This window comes from Acipenser ruthenus, chromosome 2 (assembly GCF_902713425.1).
Source record: "Acipenser ruthenus chromosome 2, fAciRut3.2 maternal haplotype, whole genome shotgun sequence".
Classification (NCBI taxonomy): Eukaryota; Metazoa; Chordata; class Actinopteri; order Acipenseriformes; family Acipenseridae; genus Acipenser; species Acipenser ruthenus.
In genome coordinates this window covers 92,106,145-92,130,766 of record NC_081190.1, presented here as the reverse complement: position 1 = coordinate 92,130,766, position 24,622 = coordinate 92,106,145, and the positions used below count along the sequence as shown (strand labels likewise).

The 24,622-nt window shown below is 41.3% G+C and overlaps 1 protein-coding gene across 3 annotated transcripts in view; it reads left to right on the top strand.

Annotated features, from left to right (window-relative positions):
* Positions 1-23,278, top strand: part of LOC117408890 (sideroflexin-5-like) — a 62,711-nt gene extending 39,433 nt beyond the window's left edge. For all 3 annotated transcript variants that reach the window (XM_059003870.1, XM_059003856.1, XM_059003864.1), the window contains 2 exons: positions 2,237-2,354; positions 20,284-23,278. In XM_059003870.1, coding sequence (XP_058859853.1) covers positions 2,237-2,354; positions 20,284-20,288 — 123 coding nt within the window. In that variant the 3' untranslated portion in view covers positions 20,289-23,278. The remainder of the gene's footprint in view (positions 1-2,236; positions 2,355-20,283) is intronic.
* The last annotated feature ends 1,344 nt before the right edge of the window (positions 23,279-24,622 follow it).

Below are 24,622 nucleotides of genomic sequence, written 5' to 3'. Positions count from 1 at the left end.
AGACGCCCGTATCCAGGGTGACTTACAATTGTTACAAGATGTCACATTATTTTTTACATACAATTACATTATTTTTTACACATTATTTTTACATACAATTACCCATTTATACAGTTGGGTTTTTACTGGAGCAATCTAGGTAAAGTACCTTGCTCAAGGGTACAGCAGTAATGTCCTCTGCCTGGGACTGAACCCAAGACCCTCCAGTCAAGAGTGCAGAGCCCTAACCACTACTCCACACTGTTGCCCTTAACACTCATTAAAACAGTCTTTAAAGTTTTGTGAATCTGATAAAAAATCTCTTCACTGGCTTCCAGTGTGATACAAGGTTCCTTTTAAAAACCTCATTTGGTCTTGCTCATGCCTATATTTCAGAGCTGCATTGTAAATATATATTGTAAAATGTATTGTAAATTGGCCTTATGTATGGTGCTTTGAGGTGCACTGACACACAAAGCGCTTTAAAAGTCCAAAGTTGGTGTTGGTGTTGTTGTTTTTGTTTGTAGGTGTTGATTATCAGGGATCTTAGTTTTCCACATTAAAAAAAAAAAGAAAAGAAAAAAAAATCCTCCAATTAAAAAAAAAAAAATCTGCATTATTCCGCAATTCAAAAAAAAGGCAAAAATGGAGTCCCCCATCACATTATAAGATACAAAGTACTATTGAATAACAGTTAACACAGGAAGTATTTATTGGTACACTCTCAAATTTGAAGGAAATTATAAGATCACCAGGTCTATCAATCAATAATAATATAAACAAACTTACGATTTTACTTTAAACATTACAAATATGTCTGTGTAGTAATAATAACAAACTAAAAATAGTTTTCATATTAGTTTAGTCTTAGTCACCTGGATGGCTATTGCCAAACTCATTGACCCGATCTTTAGGGTTGATTTTTATCGCTTTCAGCATCTTTAAACAGCGTGTTCATTAGTAACAAAGCAATGGATGCTGAAGTAAACTGCAGCTACGTTTCAACATGACAGTGACATTGACAGTGTGCCTCGTTCAACCTTGACCTCTGTACACCAGAATGTCAATGATTATATATGATAAGTGTATTGATTTGGTTATCAAACAAACAAAAAAAGCCTTGCTTGCTTTTTGCCCCCCCTCAAGTGTAAAACTAAAAATTCTCTGACAACATTGAAAATCTGTGTTTTTCTGTATTCCGCAGCAAACGAATTCCTAGGATCCATGTTGATTATTAATTATTTAGGCAGCATGTTTTGGTATTGGCTGTTTAATTATTTTTGCAGTGCAGCAGTTTTTTTTGTCATTTGGTAAAAGTGAACCCAATTGTGCACTGGAGTAAAAAACGTCTAAAATCAGCCTGTCAACCTATTTGCAGTTCACATTGGTTATCTGTTGGCCCATCTACAGCTGACACAAGCCAGGGTATTTTAATACTATCATTTCTCCATTCCTGTCAGAGAACCATGTAAAACTGGACTTTTCTTGGGGATAAAGAGCCATATCATATCTAACCTTTTTATCAAAGTGTTTTTCTTCTGCTTTTGAAAAACTAGCTCCCAATTAATATATTACACCCCATGTGTTAATTAGCTTCTTAATCAAGACATAACTCTTCTTAATTAGGCTGTTGAAGCATGGCAGGCAGACCCGGGCCTGGTTTAAAGCACGCTGAGAGCTCACACTCCACGCTGTGCTGGTGATTAGAGGCAAGCAGGCCACTCTTTGGCAGGAGGATCACTGGGCACAAGTGGGCAGTAATTAGGGATGGACTATTTTTAGAATTAAAAAGGAGGGGTTAGGAAGAGTGGTGAGGTGTATCTGAACACTGGCCTTTTGCAATGGGGGTGGGGGGGAATTTTATTACACCAGTCATAGCTTGGCTGGATCTCTGTTCAATTTCAGTTAAAATGGTCATTGTTTTAAACTCCCCTTAGCTACACAGTTTTGAAAAGAAATATTTTGTAAGTTATAGCACATGTATTTAATTTTTAAAAGCCAATATTGGGTGCTACTTTAGATTACAGAAAGTTCACAGTTTCCATGCCTTACTTTTAGGAAATCTTTTACACCAATCACCATTCAACATATGAAGCAGCTGGTTAGTTAATGACAGGAAACAAGCCTTTAAAGGGCTGGGGAAAATAATCTCAGACTGGTTTGTCACAACATTAGGTAGTCCAAAATTAGAGCCAACAGGGATGCACAAAGCTGGCGGTCAGCATTTGGTTTTTATTTTGTTGCTGTTGTGTTCCAGGCTGCCTCTGCTCCAGGTACGGAGGAGGCTGGTCCTCCCGGTCCACAGCCTTGTGTGCCTCGCCGCCTTTGGACTTGCTCTGCCCCTCTCCATCAGCCTCTTCCCTCAGATGTCAGAGGTAAAGTAATGCAATAAAAAAAATACATGTGAATGGGCCACATGAGTAACTGCAACACTGTTGGGGGCTTCAAGATGATACTGTAGCCCCCTTTTATTTCCCAAAATGTTTTTTTTTTTTCACTTTCCTATTACAAAAGTCAATGAATGTAGCCTCGGGTGCAAATGTTTCAGATCTGTAGGTTGTGTAAAGTGGCTAAATACTCTGACAAATTTGGGGTGGGGGGGGGGGTGCAAAAAAGATAAATGCTGATGCACCAGGGAGGCTACAAATAGCTGATCCCTGGAGCCAGCATTACACTTCAGCCATCAACACTGGGCCAAAAGGAAATCCCTGTTACCTGGCGGAGAAAAGGTGCTGAAAGCTCATATATTATACATAATGGTGAAAGCCTAGTCCAATATTAGCATGAAGTAAATAACAGCTACTCTCATGTAATGAAAAGCACTATGGATGTGTTTTTTTTTTTGTTTTTTTTTTGTTTAAGTATTGTTATTGTTGATAAGCATGTAGTTTAGAAGGGAAACCTGCATAGACTTGTGGTACAGCTTCACACAGAGTAAACAGGATTCAGTCCTGCACTGGGCTTTATCCTTCACACCTGGCCTGGATAACATCTTGCTCTAAAACAGGCAGCGGTCAGCTAGGTCAAAGCATTTAAGTACTTCCACAAAGATGACTCTCCCTCCCCTCAGCATGTCTTTGGCTCAGTCTGCTGTAAGTGACATTCATATGAATTGAACTTGTTTTGCAGACACTGCCAGATGCATTTCTGAATAAGTCAATTGGTGTGTGGCTCTGGTTACAGCTCTAACCACACTCCTGACTGCCACCTATTGCTTTCTTATTGATAAGGAATTGCAAACCAGAGTGCTGCTCCATTACCGGTAGACCACAAGCAGCCAGTCTGCATGACAATAAAACGGGCTTCAGTTGGACAAAGACTACAGAAATAAAACCAAAGTGATTATGGTGGAAATCTTGAATATATTTTGAACTTGCATAGCCATGTGATTTTTGTTTCCCAGTGATACAAAACCTTGCGTTTGTACCTAACAAATAATTTCATAAGTTGTATGTATACTGCCTTGTTTTTAACTAGTCATTTAACCTTGGTCCTAATATTCTCCTTTAACCACTAGACCAAACTGCCTTCTCTGGATTTTGCTAGTTAGGACATTGAGTTGGATGCCATCTGAATTCCTTTCTGAAGTATCTTGGAGGGGGAGATCTTCCTGATCCTGCTCTCCTTTTAAAGCAGTCCAACAGGAATAGATGTTATATCTAGATGTGGTTAGTATAGTATTGAACACACATACATCCATTCCTTATGTTTAGAGGTCTAAGGGTTACTCATACAAACGTTCTGTATAAACAAGAAAGGAAAAACTTGAATTTTACTGGTTGTTGGTTGTTGGTACATTGACAAAAACATTTTGCAAATGGGCCCCGCAATTTAAAAATGGCTTCAGGTCAGACATGATTAATCTTTCAGAATACATCTCGTTGACTCTTCAAGTGGCTGTGTCTACGTTATTCAAATACATTTACGAAAAAAATGTGCCTCTGGCAAGGGATAGGCGGAATGCTGTTACATTTCCGAGTCAAACAGTAAAATAATTGCACTGCAGACCTAAAAGGTTGCAGGGGTTCAGTTTAACTCCACAAACTACAGAGCATGATACAGTATCTAACATGAAATATTGTACTAGTATTATGGCTTCCGGTAGACTTTCAAGCTATATTTTGTAGTTATGATAAAACGTTAAAATGTTAAATAAAATATCTAAATTATGTTCATATGTAAAAATAATTTAATTATGCCTCAGTCCTAAAATTCTAGGTGATGCAAAACTTTTGACCCCAGCTATAGATCTATATCAATGGCAGGTGAAAATAGATTTTTTTTCAAGGTGTAGATTCCAGTGATCTCACTTCACAACCCATAACATTTATAAAAGGGGGTGGGGGGTGTTTTCTAATGTAAAAAAAATGGCCTTTTAATCAAATAAATGAATTTGAAGTCCTATTTCTTTTATTCTTTTTTTTTCAAATGTATATTAATCACTCCCCCTTCCCCCTTCTGGTTGATAAATCACATTGTAAACACCACCTTTGAAACTGTATATGAATTCCCCTGCCACTTCCGTGTGCCAGCATTCAACCTCACGCTGTTTCTTAGTGGAACGAGGAAAAGAACTGCAAAACAAATTCAGCTGCCAGGTGATTAATCTCTCCGCTGCCCCCTTCTCTTCTTCACCGTTGCTCTACCTGCACAAGCTGTTGGCCAATGTTAAACTATACGGTTAAACATTCCACTCCCCACCGGAGATGGTTGACCAGGCAATACCGTACAACTACAAATACAGTACGATTTGTAGCACCGTTTACAACACAAAGAACATAAGAAAGTTTACAAACGAGAGGAGGCCATTCAGCCCTTCTTGCTCGTTTGGTTGTTAGTAGCTTATTGATCCCAGAATCTCATCAAGCAGCTTCTTGAAGGATCCCAGGGTGTCAGCTTCAACAACATTACTGGGGAGTTGGTTCCAGACCCTCACAATTTATCTAATCTCCATTTGTGACCCCTGGTCCTTGTTTCTTTTTTTCAGGTCAAAAAAGTCCCTTGGGTCGACATTTTCTATACCTTTTAGAATTTTGAATGCTTGAATCAGATCACTGCGTTGTCGTCTTTGTTCAAGACTGGATAGATTCAGTTATTTTAGCCTGTTTGCATACAACATGCCTTTTTAAACCCGGGATAATTTCTGGTCACTCTTCTTTGCTCTTCTTTTCACACTTTCTAGAGCAGCAATATCCTTTTTGTAACGAGGTGACCAGAACTGAACACAATATTCTAGATGAGGTCTTACTAATGCATTGTAAAGTTTTAACATTACTTCCCTTGATTTAAATTCAACACTTTTCACAATATATCCAAGCATCTTGTTGGCTTTTTAAGATCTTCCACACATCGTCTAGATGAAGACATTTCTGAATCAACATAAACTCCAAGGTCTTTTTCATAGATTCCTTCTTCAATTTCAGTATCTCCCATTAGCATTGAGCTAAAATGCAATCTCTAGCAATCTGCCCTAGGACAAGGCTGTAGGTTATATAGAAGTGACCAAAAAAACTAAATAAACTAGTGAAAATCTAAGAGGTTCCATTCTCAAGTGTCTGGAGAGGAAAGGCGAAGTGAAACAAGTTATAGAGTAGCAGTACCAGAAAGTATATGGACTATATAATTTTCCCACTTACAATTAGCTACAGCCATCTAAAAATGTAATTTACTTCTTCTTACTACTGATAATGCTAATTTTGTATTTACAGCCATGGCGAAGCATGTGTGTCACTGACATTAACTTATAATGATTGCTTAGTTCTCCGTTTTGAGTGAGGCCGGTAAATCTTCCTTTAAAGCTCTTGTATTGCTGTGGTACTCAAAATTATTTCTGTATTTGTTTCTAACAGACTAACAGAACCAAACCCCCAAAGGGCTTTGCAATCTAACACGTACAAACGAACAGGAGCAGAAAATAACACGACGCGTGCTCTGCGCACACAGACAAACACACAGGCACCTGGAGGTGTGCAGATGGCTTTGTGTTGTTGTCATGAATTGATGAAACAAAAGACTGCAAGAGTAATTTACACCCCCAATCAGGATTCATTTGCACAATGCTGCAGGTTATAAGAGGGAAAAAAATGATACATTTTGATTCTTAAAAAAAAAAAAAAAAGCAACGCCACTTGTGATCAGAAGATCTGAATATAAAAAAGATGCACCCCTCGCCTCTTTTGTATGTCAAGTTCAGTCATTATGGGCAAGATAGCAGATTCGACAAAAGAGAGCCAATAGTGGGGGCTTGGTTGACAGGTGCTTCTGTAACTAAGTTTACTGTTGCTTTGTTCATGTTAGCCCAGCAGGCCATTCTGCTGCTTATTTCCACTACCAACTACCCTGATGGAAACACTGAGGATTGGTCGCTTGTTGAAACAGATTCTTTACGTCAAATCCATCGTTGATCAAGTGTCAACACATACTATTGGAGAACGAGGCTCTGTTTTTCCACGCTAAATTCAGACACAAGGGTGTTAAACAAGTGAGGTCGACTTTAGTCTCCAAGTGCTCTACACACTTGCAGACTATATGGCGTTTCTTTTTTAAGTTCCTGAATTTTAGTATTTTAAATAATCTATTACGTCTTCTTGGAATCTGTTTTTTGGTCCAGCGACAAGCTACTGTCCCTTCATAATGTGTGTTTATCCAAACAACTGTACTGTGTTGTGTTACTGCCGGATCGGTGGGTTAGGAATCACAACAAAAGTGAATAACAGAGTGCTCTTTAGTGCTGAAAGTGTTAAATACTAAAGCTAAGGCTAGTTCCCTATGAAAGTTTCCATTCTGAAAGAATAGTGTAAATTAGTGTAAAATAAAAATGTATTTTCTATCACTTAAAAATAAATACAGCAAATGTTTCCCTTATTTACCAACTACACTTCATAGAGCTGCACAATTGCTTTAAAATGTCTTCAACAAAAAAGAGCATCAAAGATCATAAGTATTTCTGCTAAAGATCCAGTACAAGAAAGGGACATTTCACATGCCTGTTGTTATTTTTACATTTCTTTGTGTTTTTATTGTGTTTGATAATTCACTGAAGGTGAAAAAAGAATGTCTTCAGAAGGCGGACATAAAAAACTACAATATTCTGCAATTTAGCATTTACTGTTTTTCAGGTAATAATTTAAATATTTAGATCATTTCTTGTATAATAACTCTAGAAAAAACTGTCAATTTTGAATGTGACCACACTATCTTTTCTGCTTTAATCAACATTTTTAATCGTGAAATATCTTGAAATACCTATTTATACAACATGAAATAAAACATTTTATTTTACTGTGAAAAAACTACAGCTCTAACTATAGGTCATTATTGTAAAGATCTGGTTCTGGTGCTTCCTTATTCAGACACTGCCATGGCTGGGCTGCATTTTTCTTTCTTCCCCTTTTTTTTGTTTTTTCCTTCCTTTGCTCATGAATAATAATCTCCTTGTGCAGTGTACTAGAAGAAACCGTGCTATCAAGTTACTACACGTAGTCCTATACTGAAAACCTGTGTTTTAAAGACCAGGACATAGACCTGGAACAGTGTGTTCAACAGTTTTTGTTTTCGGTCAGGAATCAAAACATAAATGTTAAGTTTAATGTCACAGTAATAAAGAGAGGAGACAAATTTTACTAGGGCTATACAGGCAGGAAATCACATGGCCTACACAATTAATTAGTTTAAATAATTATCACAGAAAGAAAAAAATATCTTAAATCTTGTTTTAACTTCCATTAATTGCGACTAGAAATCCTTTGTCTCTCCCGTACACTTTTCTTTTTTTCTTATTTTTTTTGCATGCTGGCTTTTTAAGGTAAAGCTATACCAATGCTCTCTCCAAAAAAATGGGTAAACTAAATTACAGTTCCCTTTCAAGTCAAAGACGACCACCAACATTAAGTATTGGATATTCCCTGCCCTAGAGGTAGGTAATACTGAGCTCTCTATATCAGAGCTGCTGAAGGCCCCTTCCTGTGATGACGCACTCGGTCTCGCCCACCAAGGGTATAAAACCGTCACTCACCGGAAGATCTCCCTCTTTTTCCTTCTCAAGACGGTAAGCTAGGACCTCTGTGTCTAGACTGAGCGTGTTGATAGGAAGAGCCCTCGAGTCGATTCGAGTCAGTTATATTTCCGTAGCATTCGTGCTGAAAGCTGGCTTGCCGCTTTCCTGGAATCAACGACTCTTGAAAAAAGACAGAGTTCTTTTATCTTTCTGTCTTTCAGCAGGGGCCGCTCTCTTACTGTCTGTCGTATGTGAGCGGCTGTCTATGCAGTAACCCGCGAGTGAGTTGTCTTTTCCTGAGAGTTACACAAGTATCATCCTCTGGGCCAGGCCTGGCCGTATCCCCGCTCTCGAGTGACCCAGCCGCGCTCCCTTCCTCGGGGCTAGGCGTCTGGAACGTTCGACAAGGCAAGCAGTGCTGTGCACATTGCTCTTGTTGCGTAGGCACTGCGCCACTAGCACATACCTCGTGGTGCCGCGCGGTAAACAGTGCAGGCGTAGTCTGTTACGCACTAGTCCCCATAAATTAAAAAAAAAAAAAAAAAACGGGGGGAACTATGCACTTGAGCAGACCCATGCCGGGACTCCATGCATGTACGGCCTGTAACGCCAGCATCCCACAAGAGGATAATCATACCCTCTGCGTGCGGTGATTGGGTGTCCTGCATGCCACCATGGCCCTCGAGAGGGACGTGGCTTGTAGCATTTGCGAGGCCTTGCAGCCTAGGATGAAAGAGGCTCGTCTGGAGAGAGACAGAAAGGAGAGCTCCGCGTCCTACGTGGCGGGGTCGTCAGCGGCCTTAGGTTCTCCTCCGACATGCAGGTGGGGGACACCCTTACAGAGGAGGAACCCGGCTCTGAGTGTGTGTCAGAAGCCAATTCCACCCCATTGTCAAGCTCGGTCTCGGCTCTCATGGAACGTGCTGCAGCGTTCCTGCAGGTTCCCTGGACACCGGCAGCACAGCCGCGCCATTCCATGTTCCGGACGCAGGTGCTGGCTCCCCGCCCGTAGTGTTTCCCAGCCTTCCCAGACTTTGTGGAGGAAGTACGCTCCTCCTGGGATAGACCAGCTTCGGCTCCCAGTGTCTCCAAGCAGGCTACACCGCTCTCCTCCTTGGAGCGCGCATATAAGCTCGGCCTGGCAGGGTTTCCCCCGGTAGACTGCACCATCGCGGCCCTGGTGAGGGCCCCGCCGGTGGGGGAGGCTCGCTAGAGACCCGATGTGTCCTAACCCTCAGTGCAGGGTGACAGAGACGCATTTAAAGCGAGCGTATACAGCGGAGGCGCAGGCAACCCTCTTGGCTAACACAGCAAGTGTGCTTACTGCGTATTTGGATGGAGTGTTGCACGAGGCCCTGCTCCCGGAGCCGGTGGCCTCAGAGCTGCGTCTCCTGTCCGATATACTGCTTCAGATCTCCGGTCTTCAGGGGCAAGCCCTGGGCCAAAGCCTGGCGGGCTTAACTGTGGCGGGTAGACAGCTATGGCTGTCACAAGCCAGGGTCTCTGACACAGATAAAGCTGCGCTGCTGGATGCGTCTATATCCCCGGGACATACGTTTGGGCCAGTTGTGGAAGGGATTCTGCAGAAATCTCTTCAGGAACGGGCGGAAAAAAAGGGAGATCTTCCGGTAAATGACGGTTTTGTACCCTCGGTAGGCGGGACCGAGTGCGTCATCACAGGAAGGGGCCTTCGGCAGCTCTGATATAGAGAGCTCAGTATTACCTACCTCAAGGGCAGGGAATATCCAATACTTAATGTTGGTGGTCGTCTTCTCTTCCAGGGAACCAGGGTTACGGTAGGTAATGTAACGTTATGTAGTTGTAGTTGTTTATCTCTGGAATTCTCCGCTGACTGTCCTGGAAATCGCTAGATTTGTAGCTAGCTGCTTTTGACAACACATCTCGCGAATTCAGCCCTTAAAGTCACTAGATTTGGCGAGAAATTCGCAAAATTGGCAATACTGCTTGAAGGCAGAGAAAAAAATATTTGATTTCCCCACAGCTTATTATTGCCTTTATACAACAATGAAAAGAGATTGCTTCATTGGTGCCCAGGCACTGAAATTAGAACGGTTGTGTGCCATGTAAGCATTTTCATAACACATCTGCAAATCTTTAAACTTAATTCTTAGGTCAAGGATCTGCCTATAGAAAAAAGTACCAGAGGATTTGCTGTGCACGGTTATATGATCACTAACCTACATGTTAGATAACAGTTTTATAGTAGTTAAGGAATGCAATACGGTACTGTACAGATCAGTTACAATTATTATTATTATTATTATTATTATTATTATTTCTTAGCAGACTCCCTTATCCAGGGCAATTTACAATGAAAATATGACGCGTTTGAAGTAACCTGCATAATCTGTATCAATTGTTATTTATAACTCTAAGCTCATGCATGGTGGTAGAATCTATTGATCATAAATATTGTCATTGTAGAGCTGACAGTAGTCGTCCCTACCGTTTGTAACCAGAGAGATGATTGTATGTAGTTGTTTTATGATTAAAAAAAAAAAAAAATCATAATCTGGTGTACAAAATCCTTGCACCGGCCCTGTTATCGATGATTATGTGATTAAAAGCAGCGATTTATTTTTCACTACAGAAACAATTGTGACACATAAAGTGATTGATGATGTGATAATGATGCTTGTTTCATCCCTAACCAGGTTGAACTTTCTAATGTTATGATCTGTCTGGATAAAGTGAAGTTCTAAACTCCTGTAGTGCCACACACGAGTAGACTACATGATCTACTGCATTTATCCCACTGCGGTACAGTATCTTGTTTTGAGCTTTTTCTACTACCAAGACACTTTTTGGGGTAAAGAGAAATATGCAACAAAGAAAACAGGTTCTTTGTTAGCGACAAAACAAATGAGACTTTGGACCCAGCTGGAGATTACGAGTGGGAGAGAGAGGCTCAGTGGAGATTTTAACACTTTTTTTTTTTTTTTTTCCTTTTGGACAAAGTGTGTGCAGCGTGCAGTGAAAGCAGATGCCTGTTTTCCATGTACAGTACTGCTAGTTGCTGGTGTCCTCAGCCCTGCTGTTGGGAGGAGGAGGAGGGGGGGTGTCTGTCTCACTACCAAGTTGGCATACACCCTCGGGCATTGCCGACAAAGCTGTGGCATGTTCTTAGGGATTTTATGATTATACGTTTAAATCAGAAGTATTTTTAGATTTGTATGTAGCATCCTCTCTGCAGATACCTTACTGCTTTCATCTACAAATCCAACAAAGTCTATACTTAAAAATACTATATTATACCGGAGGTAAGAGGGAACAATAGCGAAATGCCTTGCCTGGTACCATAGCTTTTTATTCAGGTTCTCTGAACAACTAGGAGATCATTGTTGGATGACCTCCAAGTGCAGGAAAGGTTTAAATCACCAAAATAGGCAGGGCCAGAACCAAGCTCAACGACTGCATCCCAGACATTGATAACTGACATTTGCACATACAGTCAATTCTCGTTAAAACTAATTTCCTGACGGTACAAATTTTCTACATGGTCCCGGCTAAATTCAATCGCTTATTGTAAATTACATCTTATAATACGAATTCACTTACACTTAACTTTTTCCTGTTAGTGCAAATTATTTTGGAGCCCTCCCAGAGAAGAAAAATGTAAATAAAACTAAACGCCCTAGTTCGAACAGCTGAGTGTAATGGATATTGGTAATTGTATTACCTTGCATCCATCTTGGTGCCTCTCTACTGTATTTTATTGCTGTTTGGGGACTATAGGTCCTATGATGCATTTCCAGTTGCCATCATACTAACGCAAAAACATGCACTATCCTTGCATACAAGAAAAAGAAAGATGTTGCTACAGATTTCAACATTCCCACAAATACTTTACCTTTCTAAAAAATAAATGGGATACAATAATACAGGCTTATGAACAACAAACTGTGGCTGAAAGTCATCAATGTTTCCGATTTGTTTAATACCCTGATATTGAGGACACCTTGCTTTTGTGGTTTAAAAATGCCTGTGATCAGAATGAGACATGCAGCTTTCAAATGCAGTTTATTTGCAATGTATACTTTTCAAAAGTTCACTTACAGCCGTATTTTCAATAAAATGCACAATACTTTTTTTTTTTTTTTTTAATTTAGTCATTGCCAATCAGTTTTTATTACTTTCTCCCCAATTTGAAATGCCCAATTATTTTTAGGCTCAGCTCACCGCTACCACCCCTGCGCTGATTCTGGAGGGGCGAAGATGAACACACGCTGTCCTCCGAAGCATGTACTGTCAGCCTCCCGCTTCTTTACACTCTGCAGACTCACCGTGCAGCCGCCTCAGAGCTACAGCGTTGGAGGACAACGCAGCTCTGGGCAGCTTACAGGCAAGCCCGCAGGCGCCCAGCCAGACTACAGGGGTCGCTGGTGTGCGGTGAGCCAAGGACACCCTGGCCGACCTAACCCTCCCTCCCCCCGGACGACGCTCGGCCAATTGAGCGCCGCCCCCTCGGAGCTCCCGTCCACGGTCGGCTGTGGAATAGCCTGGACTCGAACCGGCGACGTCCAGGCTATAGGGCGCACCCTGCACTCTAGCGAGTGCTTTTACTGGATGCGCCACTCGGGAGCCAAAATGCACAATACTTTTACATTTATAATACATTTAATTGTTCTGTAATTAAAAAATGATTTCACTATTACTAGAACTTCAATAAAAACTGGCGTGATGCATTTGGCTTTAATTCCTGATAATACTAATTACTGATGACACATTTTTTTACTGGTCCCTTGAAATTCGTATCAACGAGAATGTACTGTAAAGTAAGTGTAATAGACATTCACGTTACTTTAGCGAGGAATAGGGGCACCTGCCATGTTGCACAAGAGACATTAAGCGTTTCAGGGATACCAAGATATTAGTAAGTAAGGGGTCTGGGTGGGATAAAGGGGGAAATATATGTCCATCCCTCAGTCATTTTGTTTCAAGGCTGGCAAGACCATAATTTTGATCGCCATTGTATGCTCAAGCTTATGACAAGAGGATGTTTCATTATGGATGAAGTACAATGGCAAAAGAGAGAAGGTGTTTAAAATAATGCATTGCTCCTTTGGTTTTGAGTGTTAAAGTTCAGCTCAGGCCCTCAATCATGTGGGTCTTTTATTTGTTACCTGACAGCCAAAAGCCGTCACACGGGGAAAGGGTTAATGACGACTGAAAGAAAGAGGGGAGCTGAACACACACGCACACACACACACACAGACACACACACACACAAACACACACACACACACACACACCACATCTGGTCAGGATAGCACCATACAATTAGCTTCTTACACATTTTAATTCTTTAACTTTTCTCTTTATTGACCTCGTTTTTAATGTTTATTTTTTTATTTTTGTATTCATCTATCACAGCATTCAGCAAGTTCTCCCATCTCTTCTTACTACAAATGCATTTCCACCTCAGCAGACTCTGCTTCTCTCTGTGTTGATATTTCATTCTGCCGCAGAGCAATTTGAAATGGTGATTAGAGCCACAAAACATTTTAGGGAGGTTTAAAAGATGATTAGCATTTAATTATTACTGTAAATAGCTTAAGCTGGCATATGGTGACAAAACCAGACATATGTGCCACTCGGAATCTCACAAAGCTCCATACCCCAGAATGCACCGGCAGCAGCTTTAACATTTTTTTTTTTAAATTTTTATTCATGATACCTCACAAATTTATTAAGAACCCCCGCCACCCTCACCCTCACCCTCCTTGTCTCCCTGAAAATGCCATCTGTTGGTGTATCAAAAATAAGTCTGTATTCCAAAGCCACTGCAGAAACTTAAAGCTACAGCGTCCCACAGTCATGCTGACTTTGTACAGAAAATAAACCTTGTTAGCTTACAGTACCAGTGTGTTTACATACTTGAGTGGTAGGTTCAAATACAGGTACACACGCTTCCACACTCCTTGAAGATTTCTTTTCACTCCATCACTCTGTAACTCCTGCTACTATGAATAAGGTTACAGACATGACTTAACCTTTTAAGGTACAAAGCTCAATATTCATAAATTTAGAAACAGCTCTTCACAATACAAATTTCTTAACTTGACTACGTAAAGTTCTTGCCGACAGCAAACAATGTTGAAACAAGTTATACCTGTCTGTTTAACTCTGTTTGAATGGTCAGTAATCTGATCCACGTGTAAACTGGTATTTTGTACAATGTTTCTAACCTTTTATATCTGGAGTATTTTGAAATAACCTTTGGTGCTGTTCTATTTGTATGTGTCGTATATTGACTATTGATTTTTATTAAGAAAGAAAATAGTTGGCAAATACTCGTATTATGTACCAAATAAATATAAATAAAATGGTTTTGCTGGTAGTTCCCTTATAAAAGTTTACCATAGTAAATTTGCACAGAAGTAATACAGGTTTTCCATGCTTTTCCCATAGTTTACCATGCTTTCACTATGCTTCATGTGATTTTACTTTGGTAAAGTTTTACAGGGGTTTAATAGTATACACTGCTTTCTGACTCACGTGGTAACCCCTAAATTGCATGCACAAGAAACTCTTCTGAAAAACTGTAGTGCAAAGTGAGATTATTAATTAGCACCTGGCTCTGTTCCTAGTGATTCAGGCAAGGATTGGTTGGCCCAGCTAAATAACAAGTACAGGCTGTTGGTGGCTGAGTGGGAAGTCAGCTCACTGCTTCTTGGTCATGGGATCGAATGTTTGAATTCACCTGGGGATCACCGGAACCTTCTCCACCCACTGACACTCCTGCTTGCTGGGTGCGTGGAGATGTACAGCTGTCACAACCAAATGGAGCTCCTACCAGCTTGGCGAGGTGCATGATGATCCCACAGTATATTTATCACAGAGGGGCATAGACCTTCATAATAACTCATTCTGCAGTACACATTGATGTGCCTTTTCATGCGCTTGAGTCATCTCTGCATAAGCGCACTGACATTAGAAGGTGGGCATGGCAGACATGGAGTGCACATTCTGATTACTGATCAGGTAAAGTTCTTTGTCAGTGTGGAACAGAGGTGACAGAAATAAAGCTGCATGTTTCTTTGTATGTCATGTATCAACTGATATCTGAAATAGATAAACCATTCTACTGTTCTGTGGATATCTGTTCTTATTGGTAGGGTTACAAGTCAGTAATTTGGAGTCAGTATTGCTCTGTATAGTTAAGGATGAAGTCTGATGTGACAACTGAAATAATACACATTATATCTGAATGAAACATCATGGCTGGCAGTGACTGGTGCAAAATATAATTCGGAGGTGGCCTGCGTATTTGAGTGATCTTAAAATGTATTGTTGATAAGTTAGACCAGCAGAATATAACCCTACAAATAGTACACTATGAATAGCATTTTGCAGTCACGCTAAATCTGAAATCCATAATATTGAAAAGTTCTGCCAGTTATTTATCCATTTATTTTTGGTTTGTGTGTGAGTGGTGCAGACAGTTAGTTTGACCAGGTCTTCAGATCTTCTTGTCCATTCTTACCTAGGACCTTGTTCTAACCTGGTCCTTTATCAGGACAGGAGTTCACAATTCTGGTTCTCCAGGTCACAATAAGTCAATTATTGCTGCTTTTCGATTTTAATTGGTTAAGCTCGTTAAATGTCAAATGCCCAAAAAATATGAGTTTGACTGAAATAAATTTATATAGGATAAACGTCGGTAAAACCACTCGCTGTTTTTTTTTCTTGCCAAAAATAATCATTTATGAAATCATCTCTAGTCTGTAGTTTTTATACTTGCTGTCTGTCCTGTCTCCGTTCCGCTCTGAATGGCTAGGGGTTGTTGTCAGTCAACTCAGTGGTCCCTTAATATGCTAGTGTAGTTTCACCGGCAGTCATTTTATCCTGTCCTGACAGATCTCGTTGGCTGCAGCAGCGCTAGAATGCTCTCATTTGTTTAAATGACAGTCAATCATCAAGACCGACTGTGCACTTTCATTTGCCAGCTACAGCGCCTGTCATTCAAAACGGCTACTTTGAAATTAGCAGGTTAAGGGGTAGGTAAGCTTTTGCTATTGTATGTACAGTGCCTATAGAAAGTCTACACCCCCTTGAACTTTTTTTCACATTTTGTTGTGTCAGAGTTTCATGCATTTAAATGAGGATTTTTTTTTCCCACTTATCTACGGACCATACTCCACACTGTTAAGGGGAAAAAAGTTTATATATTAAAAATACAAAACTGAAAGATCATAATTGGATAAGTCTCCACCCGCCTGAGTTAATACTTGGTGGAAGCACCTTTCGCAGCAATTACAGCTGTGAGTCTGTTAGGTCTCTACCAACTATGCACACCTAGATTTGGCAATATTCGACCATTATTCTTTACAAAACTTGGGGAGCGTTGATGGACAGAAATCTTCAAGTCATGCCACAAATTTTCGATTGGATTTAGGTCAGGGCTCTGACTGGGCCACTCAAGGACATTTACCTTTTTGTTCATTAGCCACTCCAGTGTAGCTTTGGTTGTGTGCTTTGGGTTGTTGTCATGCTGAAAGGTGAACTTCCGTCCCAGTTTCAACTTTCTTGCAGAGGGCAGCAGGTTTTCCTCAGGACTTCTCTGTATTTTGCTCCATTCATTTTCCCCCAGTCACTGACAATGAGAAACATCCCCATAACATGATGCTGCCACCACCATGCTTCACAGTAGGGATGGTGTTCTTTGGGTGATGCGCTGTGTTGGGTTTGCGCCAAACATAACGCTTTGCATTTTGGCCAAAAAGTTCAATTTTAGTTTCGTCAGACCACAAAACTTTTTGCCACATGGCTACTGAATCTCCTGAGTGTTATTTTTTGCATGCTTCAAACTGGATTCAAGGTGGGCTTTCTTCAGTAATGGCTTCCTTCTTGCCACCCTACTATACAGGCCAGATTTATGGAGTGCTTGGAATATTGTTGTCACATGCACACTTTGACCAGTCTTGGCCATAAAAGCCTGTAGCTCTTGCAAAGTTGCCATTGGCCTCTTGGTAGCCTCTCTGATCAGTCTCCTTCTTGCTCAGTCAACCAGTTTGGAGGGACGGTCTGATCTAGGCAGGGTCTTGGTGGTGCCATACACCTTCCACTTCTTCATAATCGTCTTGACCATGCTCCAAGGGATATTCAAGGCCTTTGATATGTTTTTATACCCATCCCCTGATCTGTGCCTTTCAACAACTTTGTCCTGGAGTTCTTTTGAAATGCACTTTAACACAGGTGGAGGCCACTTAACTTGGTGTGTGATTAATTAAAAAAAAACTAGTTTAATGCATTTTAATAACAGGCTATAAGGCAACAAAATGTGACAATTTTGAAAGGGGGTGTAGACATTCTATAGGCACTGTATATGTATATGTATATACGGTGACAGTTACTTGTTTGATTTGAAAATGGGGCCCAAGTGGAAAACACGCAATGATTATTGTGCACAATTCCCTGATCGACGGCTGAAGTCCCAACGGCAGCACAAAGCAGGCCTGTCTGCCTTGCCTCAAGTTAGTTCTTTTCAACCATCTAATGTTTTTTTGTTTTGTGCATATTATTTTTACTTGTAAATGTATGCTAGAAAGTGTGTAATACACTTTATATGCTGCATTTTCTATGGTTTATTTGAGACAATTTTTTAATTTGTGTAGGATCTTTAGCTTTACACGGTATAGCTTTGCTGTGACCAAACGTTATTTCAATTAGAATGTTGGTAACTATGGTTCCCTTTCAATTCGAACACGACCACCAACGACATTATGTATGGGATATGCCTGCCCATTGGGTAGGTATCGCTGAGCTGTCTATATCAGAGCTGCCGGTAGGCCCCTTCCTGGGATGATGCACTCGGTCCCGCCCACCGAGGGATTAAAACCGTCATACTAAGGAAGCTATTTCTCTTTCTCCTTCTCAAGACAGTATGGTAAGAACCTCTGTGTTCAGCTGAGCGTGTTGAGAGAAAAGAGCTTCGCGAGTCGAATCGAGTTGATTGTATTTTCCTTGCATTCGTGCTGAAAGCTGGCTCGCCGCTTTCCCGGAATCAACAACTCTGAAAAAGTTGATTGCCTTTCTGTCTTTCAGCAGCCTTCTCGCTTGCGTGGTAGGCTGCTCAATCTGTCTGTCGTGTGTGAGTGACTGCCTGTGCAGTCACCCTTGCGAGTGGTTGTCTGTTCCTTCTTGGAACTGCCCGAGGACCCCCTGCTGGACATCCCCGGCGCACAGGCCTCCTGTAGCCTCTCCCCATCCCCACAGACGAGAAGGGTGAAGCGGTCTGAACAGGCCAGGGACTTTATAGACCTCAAGGGACAAATACCCCAGGTCCTGCGGCTCCAGCCGCAGTCCCAGCTCCAACCCTGCCCCAAGTACCGTACCCTCCCTCCCCCAGGGGAGATCAGGGTGAATAGGAAGAAGCGCCCCAGCTGGCACAAGAGGATACGCTCTCGATAGCGCCTTCCTGGGACAGAGCATCCTTCTCCTCCGGCATGGAGGTAAGAGGGGAGCTTGAACCCCCTGCCAAGGTGGAACCTAGCTTTGAGCCAGCGCTCCACCACTGTCAGACTCGACATCGTCGCTGATGGGACGCGCTGCAGCGTTTCTGCAGGTCCCCTGGACACCAGCTGCAGAGCCACGCCGGGTCGTTTTTCGGACGCAGGCCCCTGGCTCGCAAAAGTTCCCGGACTTCATGGAGGATATGCGCTCCTCCTGGGATCGTCCGGCCTCAGCTTCAAGCGTGCTGAAGCAGGCCGCACAGCTTGCCTCCCTGGAAGGCGCGGACAAGCTGGGCCTAGCGGGGTTTCCCCTGGTAGACTCCAACATCGTGATCTTGGTCAAGGTCCTGCCGGTGGGAGGCTTAGCCAGAGACTCTCCCTGAGCCGATGACCACCGAACTACGCATTCTGTCCAGCACGCTGCTACATATATTTGGCCTTCAAGGGCAAACTCTTGGCCGGAGCCTGGCTAGCCTAGTGGTGGCTCGTAGACAGCTGTGGCTGTCACAAGCCAGAGTTCCTGATGCAGTTAAGGCCGCGCTGCTAGATGCACCTACATCCCCAGGACATACTTTTGGGCCAGCCATGGAGGAGATCTTGCAGTGATCCCACTGGGAATGTGAGGCGTCCCGACAGGTGGCCGTGTTGCTCCCTCCCTGCACTCCCACGTGGGGCAGGTCGAACCGCAGGTGAGCTCCTCAGATGCAGACTTTCTCCAGGACAGTTTTTTCCCAATCTTTTATGCGGGACTTTGTCAAAAGCTTTCTGGAAATCTAAATAAACCATGTCATATGCTTTGCAATTATCCATTGTCTATGTTGCATCCTCAGAAAAATCAAGAAGTATCTGTCTGTGAAGACAGCCTTCCTCGTGGCTAAGCGGGTCAGTGAGCTGCAGGTGCTGTCGGTGCACAGTTCCTGCATGCATATTAGAGACGATAGTAACAAGGTGTCACTGCGTACAAATCCTGCTTTACTCCCCAAGGTGATCACAGCCTTCCACATTAATCAGTCTGTGGAACTGGAGTCCTTCCATCCACCCCCTTTTTCTTCAGAGGAGGATGAGAGATTGAATTTCCTCTGCCCAGTGCGGGCATTGAGATGCTACGTGGATAGGATAAGAGCTCTGCGTCAGTCTGACCAGCTGTTTGCCCATCACGGGACACAGACCCTAGGACAGCCCCTCTCAAAGCAGTGTTTTTCACATTGGATTGTGGACACAGTCGCGACTGCGCATGATGGTGCTGGCCTGCCCCCGCCTGGGAGGGTAGCCGCACACTCCACTAGAGGTTTGGCTACTTCTTGGGCCCTCATCATATCGTCCAATATTTGTACTGCGGCTAGCTGGGCTACGCCGCATACTTTCTGCAGGTTCTACCACCTTAATGTGGTAGATCCTGCCCTGCCTTCATTAGGCACGAGGGTCCTTGATGGTGTAAGCTCACACCGCTAACCCTGGGATTATGCAGTTCTGATGCGTCCCTCATATGCTGCCGTTCCTTCTCCCTCGCGGCGGCTGTGGTATACATTATCCCATACATAATGTCGTTGGTGGCCGTCTTCAAATTGAAAGGGAACGTTAGGTTACTCACGTAACCCTGGTTCTCTGAAAGCGAAGACGACCACCAACCACGAGGTCGCATAAAGCATAAAGGTCTATTTCATCAGTACTTGAATTGAAAAATAAAAATCGAAAAAAACTAAATTCTTTCAAAAATAAACGTCGATATTAATCGTCGATTTGGCAAAAAAATAAAAATCGAATAGTAGCAAACCTAGATAAAACCTGCTATGTAACAGCATCAATAACCAGTGGTATCTTCTCTTTGAACAGATTGAGGTGTCCGCACTGGAGCCTGAGATCGCCGCGGTAACCAACAACAAGACGGTCATTTACAACAAGGGTCTGTAACTAGGCAGTGGGCAGTAACAGGAATCTGCCAATCAACATCAGGCTACCAGCTACCCGCCACTGAACTCAGAAAAGAGGATCCAAACCCAAACACTGAAATGATTCTGAATAGTATTAGGTTTAGATTTTTTTGTTTCTTGTTTCATCACTGTTAGACAATAGGCTTAACAACTTACATGGCACTAAGCACTTTCTGAATGCACAGTCTAATATAGTTTGTGTTCTAGACCAAGAGTTGACTAACTTACAAGAACACTCCCATGTGAACTATGCAATTATAGCATACAGAGCTACTTTCATAGGTGATAATAATAGTCATACATTCTTAGATTCAAGTACACACTCACACAGACAGCTAAAACTAGTGGCAATCTCAAAAAAGCTTCAATGTGATCGTGAGTAAATAATGGATAGGTTAGTGAGTTTAAAAGGACAACGGTCTATAAAATGTGTCAAAAATGAAATATTTACTGTGGAAGTAGTATTTGAATATTTTAACAGGGATATTGCATAGCAGTTTCACGTAGTCCAGGTTTTAATATGTGCTTGATTAGCCCAGTGTATAACAAGCTCAGGTGTGTCATATTAAACTCATACTAAAACTAGGAATGGAACAAACTGCTATGCAATAAGTCTTTTTGCCATCTGTTTTAATATTTATAATGCTAAAACATCATAGATGGAAATTGATAAAAAAAAAAAAATTACAAAATAAGAAAAATGACCAAAACAAATCAGCAAAAATCCACAAGTGGGCCTACATAGGATTTGACAAAATAAGAAAGTGTCACTCAGCAAGTTTCTTTCTGCAAATGCACTCTATGGTAGTTCCATTAATGGTGAAGTTAGAGTTCTGGACTCCACAGAGTATTCCCTTAAGTAAGTTGTGCTGGACCTTCAGGATCGTTGAGTCGGTGAAATAACGAGACACAGTTTCAGCAATCAGTTGAATTTATTCACCGGAATGAAGGCTACACATAGTGTCTTTCTAGTGGCTGTCTTCTGAGTACTTACCATAGCGAGTATACATACAGGCAGGAGTAAAGTATAACTAGCAACATAGCTTAAGGTTTAAAAACAAACGTAGTAAGCAGTAGTAAAGTAAAATAACAAGAGTGCACGTACTCTGTTACTAGAAGTTAGCCGCCATTTCCCCTCCTTTCACGATGTTTTGACTACAGAGGCTAGCTACAAGGGTCAGAAAGTGGCTACGCATAATAGAAATATATTTCAGTGCAAGGTGTAGCAGTTCTTTATATTTTTCCATCATAAATATTTCATTTTTGGCTGCTCTATCTTTTTAGACTTGTATCCTTTGCTATAAGTATGCTGGAATCCACACCATAAGAAATTAATTCTACAGATACACCGTATCTCTTTGGTTTCCTGTGTGATACACACTTGCAGACATATGGTCAGACAGCAGCCTAGAAATAGCTCACAGGCCAGTAAAACCTGAGCCAAAGGAAACTACCAGGAAAATGAAACTGACCACATATGTCACTATTGTATAGTTCTGCACCAAGAGGTTTGTTTCCGATCATAAGTGGCACAGACCCTCCCTGTACAGTGCTGTTGCCTCTGTTGCTCCACTCGTAATTCTTCATTTCCATGCACCTCTCAACCCGGGTTCAAAACCCTGCTGCCCCTGATATTGTGTTTCCATGTTAATTTAGCCAACCTGCTAATCCAAGCTGCCCCTGACTGACCAATCAAGTGACAAGTGGGTGTAAACATTTAATCCACACCTGGGGTGAACAGGTTTCTCTGTGCTTTAATATTCTTGTATTTTTTTAAAAAATAATTTAGCAACAAGAACCTCAAAAGAATTGTTAGGATTGTCAGAAGCAAAGCAATATCATCCAACCTTTTGGTTTTAAAACAAATGAATGCGACTTTAGCCACAAGTCATGCTGGGAAACAAATGGCACCATCCGTCGAAAACTCGTATTGCATGGAAATTGAGTTTTCACTCAATTAGGTGAACTAGGGTAGGCTGTCAGTGGGGTTTAAGGAGCAATGCGGGAGAAACCGGATCAGCTTGGATTGGTGCTTTATCTGTGCTCATGGAAACGAGGTGTAACAGTCACTTGAGAAAGATGATTGCCATTGAAGAAGTGCAGTGAAGGAAGAGACTTGCCGGACCCCTAATAGCAAGCACTGGAAAGTACAGCTAACCTGTGAATCAGTCTTAATGTCCAAGAATTCACTACATTTGCAACAAGGTGTCTTTCTAGTGTTGCATAACGTAACACTCTACACTAAACCTCACCTACATGAATCAACACTGAGCTGAAGAGTGGCCGAATATACTTCTGGCAGGAACAGTTTAAACTCTGAAAAATACCTGTGATGCAGTCATCCTGGACAGTTTTGTAATTATTATTATTATTATTTAATTTGAAGAATATACTTGCATGAAATTCAGTAGAAATTTGAATTTTGGTAGACTGGTTGTTTTCAGATATGGAGTCAACATGGATGAATTAATTGGTTGTTTGCAACTGTTTATGCATAGATTTCTTCTCATGTCTTTCAAACTTGAGTAACACTTTACATCGTGTCTCTAATTACTATGTATTTATATAGTAGTTACTAAGTAAATACATGTGTACTTAAACATAATTACAATGTTATTATGCAGCGTTACAATGTACTTAATGTATAAATATTTTTGCACACTATATGTAACTACACAATTGTTTCAGAAAAGGGTTAGGGTTATATTGTGCAAAACACAAGTACATTGTAACTGTGTAGTTATGTGTAAGTACACATGTATTTACTAAGTGACTGCTATGTAAATACACAGTAATTAGAGACACTTAATGTAAAGTGTTACCCAAACTTGCATTTGCTGTTTGGGTTTAGTTGCTCTCTTTACTACAAATCAGCATTGGCAATAAATATATATATATATATATATATATATATATATATATATATATATATATATATATATATTTTTTTATATATATATATATATATATATATATATATTTAAAGCACACAATAACGTTACCAGTTAAAAGGACTGAAACATTTTTGTTTACGGGCTATTTAGAGTCTTAAGTGGTTTCTTATTTGCTTTAGAAATATATTTGGTGTTATTTCTTGCCTGCCTCCTCAGTCTGAGACACACTCTGCATTGTGAACATGACAGCTGCCTTACATTTTTCACCAGTCTTCTCCAAACTTGTATCAAAGATTTCTGGCTGCCTCTAGACATGTCTCTTTGTGTATGGTCCTACAAACTGATGATTGCAGGGTGTCTTCTTCAGAAGGGCTGTATGGCTTAGAAGTTTGGATTGTCCTGGCAGTTTCTCCTGTGTGGGGGAAAGTTTACCATGTGGTTTGCCACGTTTTTTAACCCCCTTGGTCCTTTTGTTCAATATACCAAACATTTTTCATATGAAATTGTCTATGCTACCGTCAGCCAGAGCCCTCTGGTGCGGACGTTCAGAATACTGAACGTTCAATATTTCGGGGTCCCAAATATTGGTCTCATGAAAAGCAAATAACACAGCCAAATTTAATTTTCAACAAACCTGGACTCGGGACCGAGCAGGTTAATAAGCTTTTCCATATCTCTGTGGTTTACAATGCTTGCCTTTTCTTTGCTATGCTTTTATTGTGCTTCATTTCACTTTGCTGTGCTTTTACCATGGTAGACTTTTATGAGGCACTGGAAGTTGTTCATAAGGAGTGCCATTGAAGTCAAGCTGGGAGAGGTCCCTCTGTGGCTCCCATGTTACAGTATACACAGGTTGCTTTACATATCCCCTTCGATCACTGTGTGTACAGTTGTGCCATGTTAAGCTTCCTGTCTATGTATTTGTTTTATATTGCATATACAGTGCCGTGAAAAAGTATTTGCCCCCTGTCTGATTTTCTGCATTTTTGCATATTTTTGACACTGAATGTTATCTGATCTTTAACCAAAACCTAATATTAGATAAAAGGGACGCAGATTGAATAAATAACACAAAAATTTGATACATATTTCATTTATTTATTAAAGAAAGTTATGCAACACCCAATGCCCCTGTGTGAAAAAGTAATCGCCCCCTTAGACTCAATAACTGGTTACGCCACCTTTAACAGCAATAACTGCAACCAAACACATCCTGTAGTTATTGATAGTCTCTCATAGCGCCGTGGAGGAATTTTGGCCCACTCCTCCATGCAGAACTGCTTCAACTCAGTGACATTTGTGGATTTTCGAGCATGAACTGCACGTTTCAGGTCCTGCCACAACATC